The 13295-nt window shown below is 31.6% G+C and overlaps 1 protein-coding gene across 9 annotated transcripts in view; it reads left to right on the top strand.

The window, feature by feature from the left end:
- Positions 1–2531: 2531 nt before the first annotated feature.
- Positions 2532–13295, top strand: part of LOC132923992 (nuclear factor 1 X-type) — a 142788-nt gene continuing 132024 nt past the window's right edge. Inside the window, exon 1 of one of the 9 annotated variants that reach the window (XM_060988038.1) lies at positions 2532–2972. In XM_060988038.1, coding sequence (XP_060844021.1) covers positions 2970–2972 — 3 coding nt within the window. In that variant the 5' untranslated portion in view covers positions 2532–2969. Of the gene's footprint in view, positions 2973–3583; positions 4013–10516; positions 10944–13295 lie in introns of those variants that run through there. The other 8 variants (XM_060988034.1, XM_060988036.1, XM_060988033.1 and 5 more) reach the window with 8 other exon arrangements.

The following is a 13295-nucleotide window of genomic DNA, read 5'->3' as shown; positions in this document are numbered from 1 at the left end:
AAAATTACTTTCACTTTTCAGTTTAGATAATAAATATTTTGATAGGCACGAGTGAAATACTAATACATTGGGCTAATGTTTCTTTTAAGTCTGTGGTGTCCAGATACATAAAACAACTCCCCTTCCCCTCACCCCCCTCCCCAATAAAAAAAATACACCACAGCATCTATTCCAAACAAAAAATTAAATTAGAATTTATAGATTGTAAATAGTTATAAACAAATATTAATTTTAAAATGTCACACGCATATATGATCTGAATAGCAGTATTCAATTACCCTTTTTAAAACTTAAACCACTTGAAAGTTTTCTGTGACTGTGTATAGAATATAAAAACGTTAATTCATTCTTGAAAACGTTTATAATAGCTCTTAAAAGGGTTTTATTAAGCCTATTATATGTTATTATACTATTTTGTATTATATAGTTGATCTCGTTTTCATTCACATATATATTTTAGTAATTACTAAAATATATGAGAACATATTTATAAATTAAAAAATATTATTATAAAGTACGAAATAACTCTTAATATTTCTTTATCCAATAATTAGACTTAAATTATAAAAAAGTTTAATGAATAATAAATCACTTGGAGAATTTTCAGCTTTAGAGAGCTTTTTTATACGAAATAATAAATATGAAAGTATATAGCGGACGATAAAATATTCAACGTTTACATTAGTCGTAAATCGTTCGTCTCTCTATATAAAATTATAGTACATTATAATAACACGTGATGTATATAATATTATAAATTTATAAATACATTTCAGCGGTCAATATAGATTGCTACTGATTCGAAAACAGATATTATTCTGCCTCGCAAAACCAAACGAAAGTATACAAAAGTATAATATTATACTCAAAATACGTATACGTTGCGCGTGTTTAATTAAAAAAAAAAATCTCGTAAACTTTGTAGTAAATACACTAAAAAGAAAATCGTTATAATAACGTAGGGAAAAAAACCTAAATAAATAGCAACGTTCCGGTCGTAAGAATACGGAATGATAAAAAAAAAAAATGATGTTTAAAAAAGCGTATCAGCCTGTGGCGGCAGTGCGGCGCGGGCGCTCAACGACGAAGACGCGCGTTTTACTAGGACCGCCGCCGCCATATTATAGTCACTAAAAATAAAGTACACCATGCGACGTCATTGCTGCCGTTGCCGTCCCGGAAATTGGGACGTGGTTTTTCGCGCCCATCTGCTGCACGTGGAGTTAACGTACACATTATTTAGTGCGCATATAACAAAGATATTTTTCTAGAAAAACACGATGTTATGGAGTATTTTTTAACAAGCCAATTTGACAATTGTGAATAATTATTACTACGCTGTAAGAGTTGACAAGGGCTACTGCAATATTGTAGATTCAGGGGGCCAGGAACAAAAAGGGAAAAAAGGTATTTCTTCTCTCTCTATTAATACCGTGTGTAGTGTGGTTTTTCCTCTGAACATGATGTAAAAATATATTCATATTTCCACGAAGTTTCTCTGTACGTAATACATTATGTTTATTGTAAACGTATCACAACAATTTTCGGGGTAAAGTTAGGGTTATTTATAGAACTTTACCACTGTTCTGGTAATTGACACGGTATATCAATACCGAGTAATAATACTATCTACTTTCAAAACTACAGATTTATATTTTACAATATAATATTATTAAGTGCCATAAATGTACATAAGTAAGTTCGGGAAGCGAGTAAAATGTATACTGTTCAGCTATTAAGTACTTCATATATTGTAGGAGTATAATGTCATGTATACAAATAATGTGGTGTAGACTATAGTGTTTTACTGTTGTAGCTCAAAATTGAACACTAGATTCATCACTGTCTTACAGCCTATAGCGTAACTTGATCGGCAAATAAATCGAATGCGAGGAGAATAGGAGATGATCTAACAACACAGAGACTCGCAAATTGTATAGTAGCGGTAAAATGCGTATCCAGACACTATTTATTATTTAACACTATCGCGGGGCGGCGGCACCGCTAAGATAATGGCATTTTACCGACGTCACTGCTGCAGTTTGCGAGTACTTTCTGATCATCAAATCTCATGGCGCCTTTGAGAGAAAAATGTCGGGTTTTCGGGGGAATGAAAAAAACGTTGCTGCACATCGCGCGATATTATGAACGATGAGTTCGTTGCACCGCGCCGCGTGCATACACACACACACACACACACACACACACACACACACACACACAGAGCAAAGTCTCCGCCGTTCGGTCTTTGGTGCGTACATACTTACGCGGCGGCAAAATCGTGTGTGCAACGCGCGCCTGTGCGCGTGTGTGTGTGTGTGTGTGTGTGTGTGTGCGCGCGCGCTCGCGTAGCAGCAGCAGCCAGCAGGTTTATTAATAGAACGGCGGCCGTCCGGTCGACGGAGACTGCTGCGGCGGCGGCGACTGTTGGAAGGAGAGTTTATTTTTGCGTCCGGTAGCAACCAGCCAGCCAACCAGCCAGCCGGCCCAGCCACGCCAGCCGCCTAGAGCAGTCGACGGCCCCGGCCCGGGACACGGCCGCCGCTGGATGCTGTCACACGCACGTACACACGCACACACACACACACACACAAGCGCGCACGGATCAGAAACCAGCAGCGACGAGACGGCGCGCAACAGCATCGGCCCGAGCCAGCAGTCTGCCGGCAAACATCCGCGAGCGAGCGCGCGTGCACCACGAACCGCACGACGCACACGCGCGTACTCTCCCGTACACGTTATACGCGCGCGAGCGATTGCGGGGCGCGCGCGCGCGCGTGTTGGTTTTTCCGCGTTTCCCGCCGTTTTAACTGCCGAACTTCCGCACCGGTTTCGCCGTTGTTAAGTGTGCGCGAATATCACCACACACACACACACACACACTGCTACTCCGTGTCATCGCCGTTATGAGCGCTACGTGACCGGGGCCACACGATTACCTCCGCCGAAACTCGGAAAGCCCAAATATCATGGTAAGTATTTTCGACGCCGATCGCATGTATAACATATTATAATATTTTTAACTGACTGTAGGGTATTAATGTTATTGCGGTTTCCGGGTTATAATTTACAATATTATAAGTAGGTAAAAATATTATTATAAACGATCGCTATGCTAACTAATTCATATAATTATAGTAACGTATATATTATATTGTATTATAATATTATTGTTATATTGGGTAATGTACCGTACGACGTATAAGTAGGTACCTTAGTAGATACGTTTATTCGTGGTTGTAAAAGGACGAGGCGAAAGAAAACGACTAAGTGAATACCTCCCCATGAGCGACCCAGGGGAGGGTGGTGGCGTCCGCGGTTTGCACCGTGTCTTATTTCGCGCGCCCGCGGGTGGGGAGATGCGTTTGCGTGAGGCGCACGTGCGCGTTCCCCAAAGGGGGGTGGTGGATGGGGGGGCGGGGGCCGGCGCACGCGCTACCGCACGCTCCTCCCCGACGACGGTGTCCGCCCATCGGTGGTCCGGCCGCGTGGTGCTCGGCCGCCGCGTGCGGTGCTTTGCGTATCACACACCGCATCTGCTCCGTGCCGCCGTCGCAGCGAGTCGCTCGCCGCCCGCACACATACCGTCGTCGTCGTCGTCGTCGTCGTCCGTGTGGTATACGCGCCGCCGAACCGCGTGAATTTTATTATTCCGATTTTTTTCCTCCCGATGTCTGTTTGCTTATACAATCCAAACGACGACAAATATTATCGTGAAATGACATTTTAATCAACCTTTGGGTGCAATGTAAAAAGGTACACACTCTGATTTCCGTCCTATACCTATACAAATTGTATATAATATTATAATATTTTGTTGTTGTATTGCATAATACATCGGAGGAACGATTTACGCGCGATACCGAGAAAACGTAAACAAAAACTTTTTATTTATTGAAATCCGTTTTCGCGTTTTGGATACATCGCGATTATGTTCATACCGGACTCGCTGCGCAACTACATGATAGAACCGGACGTGTCCAACTATTTGCAGGCACCTTCGTCCAGTCAGGTGTGTGTTCAAAATAATATATATATATATATATATATAAATATTATTCTTTATTATTATGTTTTTATATTATTATAAATATTTTATACGATTTTATTATATTTTGTTATGGTATATCATCTACCCAACATCTATTATATCGCTGTAATAGGTTCAACGTGATCAAATTTAAATACAAATTATATATTAGATAGGAAGATAGGTATATAATGTTTAAATATGAACCAATTATGAGTATGGCTCTTATTGCTTGTTCGTCTGTAGAAATATAAAGTATAGGTATATTAGTAGCCTGAACACTAGAATTTCTATACTTCGGTGTTCCGCATCGATTATAATTTGTTGCCCTAAATATTTGTTCATCGAAATTGAACTGCCGTACCGTATATATGTAAAGGGCGAAACAATATTTTTAACTGCATAGCACAACAATTGCGTATTGACATTGGCGCAGGTGTGCTTTTTGGCCGATGTCCCGTACGCATTTTGTTGTATAAGTATATATATATACGCTGATTTAACTCACCCGGCTGTTAGCGAAATCGTATTTTATCAAACGACAGTTGTTGATAGGTCGCACCGAAATAAAAATGTGTCATCAAAAATAATAAACATTTAATGGCGGTATACTCTTTAACTGTAGCTTAGTAAACTCAACATCTGTGCGAACTTTTTTCTTCGTGAAAATCAGTTTCTTTATATTATGCAATATTTATGGTTATGAAAACAATTCGTTGCAATTATTTAAATATTGAAAAAAAATACGATTTTATTATTATGTAGGTGCTTCTACGTTTGTTACCTAACCTAATTTAATTATAAGTTTCATTAACTTAGCCTATGACTATAGGTACTTAAAATAGTATAAAGTATATAACAAAATATACCTATCTATAGAAACTATCGTTAAAAACCAAAAGATTAATATTCACATTTTGAAACATGCAGGTAAACAATTGTATTTGTTATATTCTTGTATGTATGACTAAAATAAATAATGGACTTATATGGAGCAAGTCTAACTGTCACTTGGAGGAAGTGATACTTATGTAGTTAAAATACCACATAAAAAATGTTTGTCATTAAAACATTAAATATTGGTGTCTGTTGATAAAATTAATACTTTTCATATTTATTAATTCGTTAATTGAAGTTGTTTTTATGTGTTCATCAAAGTGTTTAGAATATTTATATATATATCATTTTTAATTGAGGTGGTATATTATAGTTGTTTTTTTATTATCTCACCTGAAAGTCGTTTAGACACTTTCCATAATTTGCTATACATATGTATTACCTATACAATATATAAAACTGTAAAAACTATAGGTGGTATAATTCTTATATGATTATCTAATACATTATCTTCACAAGTTTCTTAGTTGGAAATTGATTCCTATACAAAACACAGTTAATATATAAAGGTACCTACGACTGTGTTTTGAACTTCGACTTAAAATATTGTCATTTGTTGTTTATACAGTTTAAACTTAAAACTTTTACAAACATTTTAGCATTTTTTTAAAGTTAATGTAAAGAACTTAAGTATATTTATAAATTGTAATAATTATACAAAAATCATATATAACTCCCTATTTTACAGAGAAAGTAAATTTATTATTATGCCGGTTTGCCCACATGACCATATTATATGTAATACCTACATACGTATAGGTAATATAGGTTTAAAATGCTTAGATATGCCTTTATAAGTATTAAGTAGATATATATATATATATATATATATATCCGATTTTTGTCATAAAATAAATAACTATATTAATGTTATTTGAATGTATTGATCAAAATATAATATTGAAATGTTTATTTAAAAGTATTATATTTTCATACTATTTAAAAATTAAAACCAATTTAAATATATGTATTTCTATATTATATACATTTTTACTTTTATATTGATGACAAAAACTTAACTTTCGATTCATCAATGTATGAACTATAGTGAGTATAATTATATAATTTTTTAGTCATCACTCATCACATATCTAAAATTACTACTCAGAACTATAAACTAGTGACTAGACTATTCATTATACCTATATACATACATATATCTAAATAGGTAGGCACAAAAATAAATAGGTAAAAATAATAATAATTATAATAAAAATAGCAGGTAGGTATTTTACATTTTATACTTAAACTATATTGAATTAAACAATAATATTTAGCTGATAATGTTTATTATAAACCATAAATTATATGTTAATGTATTATAAAGGAAAACTAATTTATGAATTTTAATTTGTATGGTTTTTTTGGTTGTGACGGCTATTTTTATTGACAGTATAAATATTAATTCCTTTTTTTTTTAGTATCTTATGAAGGCGAATAGGTAGGTATCTGTAATTCAAATTTTTTTTGAAAAATAAATTCTACACATGCCATATATATTATAATACTGTGTGTACGTACTGTACGTATGCGTATGTGTTTATATTTACTATGTGTATATATGAGCGTTCAATTATCATTGTACACCGACAAGACATTATTAATAGAACCTCTTGGGGTTCTCAACAACGACAACGTCGCAGCAATTTCCCCGGTACAATATACATATGACAGTATGACACACTCACACTCATACACATACACACACGTGCGCGCGCGCGCATCACATACTTACTATACTATAATATATTAATATCATAGTATATAATTTATATATACCACATAATATCTTACCTACTGTATGGTTTCTAGTTTGCTACTGATGTGGTGTAGGTATATGTTTTATAAATGTATCATTTATTAATATGTTTATCATTTGCAGCATATCATCCCGTATTTTTCAATGTGAAAATAATAATATCAATTTCGATAAAATGTTATAACTATAGCTGGTTGAATTTTCCTTAGTAGGGGGTCCCACTACATCGGTAAAGGGGACGTCCAGTGGCGGAGCCTTTTCTCGCGCACGCCCGGTGAGCATATCAAAAGGACCACCCGCGTATACGATTCGTGACCGGAAAAATAATTTTACCACCTCTGCGATTTTATTATGTATACTACCCCTAAGGCTTTTATATGTTACGTATGTCCTCATAGCAACATTACTATGTCTGTCTTGTAACTGTAACTTGTTGTAAAGTATAAAGACTAAAATACTGAATGTGTAGTAGCTATGTTAAGATTTTTGTGAATATATTCTTTGATATTATAATAATCAGTATACTGATGAATGTAATTTTTTTATTTATTTCATTTATATCACGTTTGGTGGCGTGGTGTGATACTTAATTCTGCATTAGCCAACCCATAATTCTAAAATATTTTTCCGTAGTTGGCACAATCTGTATAGAATGTGATGTAGCTCATATTATTATACATTATATATAATATATATAACTATTCTAAAATCATTTTTATATATATATTGTGTACAGCTATATTATTTTACGCGCACTATAAAAAATACAATTAAAACCTTTGTGTGTATATATTAAGTAGGTTTATGGTCTATCACAGTTATTACTCTATAGGCCTTTCAAAGTATATGATCATATGTTTTTAAATTCATTGCTTTTTTTGTTTAGAAAATAGTAAGACTCAAATAACTTTATTTTTAAAGTGCGTTACTAAAGGTATAAATAAAATCATACTAGGGTTTATTTATAGTTTAATGGTCTTAGTGTCTTACATATAGTTTATAATTTATATCTACTTAAATCACTTATAACTACACTCAATATTTAATATTTAAATGTCTTAATTTGTGAATATTTATATCACAGATAAATATATTAGGTAATAATATAGCTGTAATGCGGATAGCAAAAAATAATTTACTCTTTACTAAATTATACATTTAAATGTACACTATTATTTTTAATTAATGAATTAATAATGATAAGATAATAATTTGATTTTTGTAATAAAGCATTTATTTCAAATAAAACAATTTAAGTTAGTATCATCGCGATATCCCGAAAATATATATAGGTTTAAATATCAATAAATCGGTTTATTGATAAATGATAACAACAGAGGATTGGCGACTATAGACTATAACAGTTATCCGAGAGTGATCTTTAATACTAATATCCATTGGCTTTGTTTCAGAATTTCGTATAGTATTATTATTATCGGTATTTTTGCTTATTTTTTAATAAATAATACAATTGATTCTTACAAATATAAATACTGGCAGATTAAACATGATTATTGTGAAATATAGTAAACATTTTAAATTTAAATAACATTATGATATCTATGATATATGATTTTGAGTACTATAATATTAATGCTTAGTTGTGCATATAATATTGAATGTTCTATTTAAGTATATATTCCATTTTTTTTTTTTATAGATTATTGTTTAGAATATCATAATAATATGTATAAAATGTATAATTGTATAAGTCATTTGGAATATAAAATAAATCTCTGAAGGTACTGACCATAACTTAGGCCCAGTATAATATATTAATATATCAATGCATTATAGCTATGTAAAACTTTAGTATATAATTCGTGTAAGTTATAACATAATTATAATTCAAAACGTAAACACTGAGTCATAAATATTCAATATATACGAATTATTTATTTCTAATAAATGCAACAGTGAACATTTATTTTATGCAATAAAAGTATAATGCACTTAATGGTTTCTGAAAACTATAATCCTTTAATTGGATATTTTTCAGATATTAATCTGTTAAATGCAAGAATAACATTTGTATTTTGCACTAATATAGCTATGAGTTCTTGATTCATTGATTCGTGCTAAATTATTTCTAGCTATAAGATACTCAATCGTTTTTATTTCGTTTTCTTGTAAAATAAAAATAGAATTTCCACATAAAGATTATTTTTATCATAATTTAATATTTTTACATGAAAATAAATTACCTGAAAATACGTAAAGAGTAATAAGCTCTGCAAGCTGATTCCCGTAAATAATTTCTACACACTACTCCGAATAAATTCAAACGGTTCCTGACTTCCTGCTGGAATAAAATTGATAAAAAAAAAAATCAGTTTCTAATGTCGTAAAATATAAGATGTAAGGACATTATTAATTAAAGGATTGAAATATTAAAAAACTATATTGATGTATTATTATCTTTTACTGTTTTAATATAAAATTTTAATTTTATGCTTTTTCAATATATACCAGTCTTTTACCTATAAAATCATATATACTTAAATAAATAATCAATATTTACCTAATATAATAATATGGCCTAGGATGAAGCCGTCTGAAGCTTTTTACATTTCAGTCTACTTATAGTTGTACAGTGAAACCTACTTAATAGTAGGTGTGCCTCAGTACACCTCAAAATATCGAATACTTTCAAATAGTGACGTTTTTTTATTAGAACAAACTACCGACTAAATCTTCAGAATAAAATAAATGACACTTACGATTTTTGAATATTGGATAAAAATACAGCGATTTAGAGTGCCCAGTATTTAGGGGTTTCACTTTATATTATACATTGAATATTATATTATACTGCTAAGTGCTAATTGCTCATCTTTTATTTATCATTTAAATAATCGTTTTAGTAGCAATTGATCATTTCAGCAAGTAATGTTTTATTTAATTAATATTATTATAATTTATGTACATATAGAATATTTATAAGTACAACATTTTTTACGTACTATATATTCTACAAATTATGTACCTACAACATAATATAATTATACCATGGTATAATCCTTTAATATACGATTGATAACTGATAGTGATGAGTATACCTAATCTATGTAAAAACAACTTTTTCGAGTAGATATTAATAAATAATATTAGACTGGTAGGTACATAGTTTTGTATAATATGTAACCTACATTAACTTTATTGGAAATATTATCGACGGAAAAAATAACGTCTACCAACAGATCTGACGTAGTGGCCGTCCGTCACTGGTGTTATAAAGTACCTGTTCGACATGCCGTTGGTGAAACGGATATACCGGTCGGGCTCGCGCGAGATCGTCCATCATCGCTGTTACCCCGTCACCGCCGTCAACCCGTCACCATGTCACCACGCGTCATTGTCACCGACGACAAAGCCGCTTCGGTCGTAACCGCAGCCGCCGTCGCGTAGCCGCCTCCGGACGTTTATCGCGCGCCCGACATGATTGGCCAACGAACGGACACGGGGGCGTGGCTTGGAACGTGATTGATTTTTTTTTCTTTCTATTTTTCACGTCCTCCTCATTCTGTCGCACTCGCACACACGCACCACATCGCCCGCTATCTCCGTCCGCTGCGTTTCGCCTTTTTCCGCGTCTCTTTTCTTCCTATTATTTTTCTCTCATTATCATCGTAATATTATTATTTTCTTTATTATTATTATTATTATTACTACTACTTTTTCTCTTTTTACGCTCACACACACTCATATATAGATAATAATATTATAGTCTTGTCCGTTCAGTATATGTATGTGTACGAGTGTGGTTATTAACACTACATGTTTTATTATTATACCGCAGTAGTACGTCGGGTATGTGGTAGGTAGGTATACCTAACCTTATATTGTACGTTCTACAATATTCATGCCGGCAGCCTGCTTCTATACGGTAATAAACGATTTGTATACTCGTCGGGGCGCGGACGCGCGCACGCGTGTTTGGTGTCGATGTATCGCGGGCAAGTTATTTTTGTACGGGTGCACGAAACTCACCACCGACAGAATATAACATAATAAATATTGCATTATTTTATTGCCGTTATTAATTATATTAAACGCCATCGAGTGTCTTGCGTATCGCGTAGTATTTTTATTTTTTTTCGCGAAATTATTTATCCGATATTTTGAGATCCGTATGATCATTTATGACATATACCTATCAGACGTTAAAATATGTATCAGTGCGGGACTTATCCGCCTGCACTCGGATATCACCACCAATCGTCCAGCTGGCCGTCTCCGTTTTATCCACCACACAAGGTAATGAACAATAATGATAATTGATAATAATACATTTATATATATACATACCTACATCGTACAATTTTGCAATTTATTTTTCTACATATTGTGAACCTATTTTAATATAATTTGGACTTCAGTCCGAGATTCTTATAATCTTCATGCACCTATATAAATTACAATAACTAATTATTGTCACCACACCCGTTAATATATTATATCTTATTATAGATAAGTTCTATTTGATGAAACTATTATATTTCTTATGTACCTACATCTCATCTATGTTGTCATATGACTATAAAATATATGTTATTTAATATTATATGCATGTCTTGACTTTTTGAGGATGGTAACAATATTGCAATCATAAAAGAGTATTTAACGAATTACAAAAATTCCAAGTCCTGTGTATATATTTTTATATTATATAATATTTTCTTAGTTCTTAAAATGAAAATGGTTTATTATTTTTATCTTTTTCACAAAAAAAAAGTTTGGTACCTACAGAATATTAAATATGATGCATGTTAACCGTTCAAAAAAAAATTGTTCAACTTTCATATAATATATATATATTCATATTTTCATGATGCTTTCAATATATTATTGTTATTTGTCATTGGTATAATAATAATATAATAATTATAGTGTATATATTACCTAACATTGTGCATTTCTATATAGTGTATAAAGTATTGGTAATTAAAAATCTCAAACTCTATAGCTATATATATTATATATGGTATTTCTTAATTATTGTTATTGCTCTATAATATTGAAATATTTTAAATTACTATGTATAGAATATTTATTAAAAAAAATTTTATATATTATATATATTAATGTTATAATATTAAAGTCATGTAATAATTTTATCAACCAATTAAAAACAACATTTTTATATCATAATTATATTATTTAAAGTAATATTATAGTATCTATGCGTGTATCCTTTAATCAAAATATTATAAGATTATTCAATATTTTTAAACCTTCTTGATATATACTTAAACATACTTATCTATGCGGTTTAGTTAGGTCTTCTAACCATTAGATAGACGGTTAGACGGCATCATATTATAGGTAGTAAAAATAAAAAAAAATCAGTTTTTCCTGTTCCTTTAAGTTATACATTTTAAGAATACCTGTAGGTACTATTTGGATGTATACTATTATTATACTTCTTCAATAATTTATAACTTTAGGTGCAATACGCTAAGTTTAAAAATTACTCTAAAATGTACTCAATAGGTTTTTAAAAAGGGTATATTTTATGTTTTATTGAATAAAATTTAAAGTAGATATTCTCAATTTATTTCGTGGAAACAGTTTTAGTAATAAGTTAACTTTCATATAATATGAAAATAATATTATTTAGATTTGTATATTATTTTTATTTAAATGTTAATTATTAAAAATGTTATTATAATACAATAATAGGTACAGACACAGTCAAAATGTTTGAAGTTAATTCACAAAAAAAACAATACCTACCTAAATGAATTTAATAATAATTAATAATAAATATATAGATACCCAGATAGACATGTATAAATATTTATAATTTATAAATATAAACATGTGATCGAATTCTTTGGCGTTTTCATGATTGGCGTGTCGCGTATAATCTGTTAAATCATTTATTGTTTCCTTTTTCATTCACGATAATCGTGTCTGTTTGTTGGGGAATTATAATTAGGTACGTTATTAAGGCAGGAAGCTATATGAGTCATGAGAGTCATGAAGTTTAAAAATATTTTAATAATCGCATATTATGTCCAATGCTCATTCAGTTCATTGTATTCTTTGCAAACCGTGTCCGACCATATTTGTATAATTAAATTATATCTTTTTTTTAATTGTGATATCATCATCGAAAAATAGCAAAAATAATTTCAATAAATCAAAACAGAGCTTTACCTCCTATAACGAGATTACGATACATAATGTATACTATACATATAAATGATTATAGTTGATTTTCTTTGTAAAACACTTTATTGTTATGTAATTTTTGTGTACATATATTACGCATAACAATAATTTAGGGTTTTTGGCAAAAGCTATAAACGAACCATTGGCGTTCACAGCAGACGATGATTTTGGCATAAAAATTGTGTGGGTTAAGGTTAAGGTCGAAAAATCGGATTTAAGTTGGAAAAATTTCCCTTCGAGTTTCTTTTCATTCGTGGACGTTGAAGTTTGGTTTTGTTTATTGGAAGCCCAATAGATACCTCTCCTACAATTGTATACAGCTGTAACATACAACATGCAGGAAGTTAAAAAATATCCGGTTCAGCCATGTGTTTCTTTCGTAAATCGAGTAACACACTGCGTTTTCAATGGACTTGTGTTTATCAGACCCTC

This window comes from Rhopalosiphum padi, chromosome 3 (assembly GCF_020882245.1).
Source record: "Rhopalosiphum padi isolate XX-2018 chromosome 3, ASM2088224v1, whole genome shotgun sequence".
NCBI lineage: Eukaryota > Metazoa > Arthropoda > Insecta > Hemiptera > Aphididae > Rhopalosiphum > Rhopalosiphum padi.
Note: the sequence above shows the minus strand (reverse complement) of the source record. Positions and strands in the feature narration are given on the sequence as shown.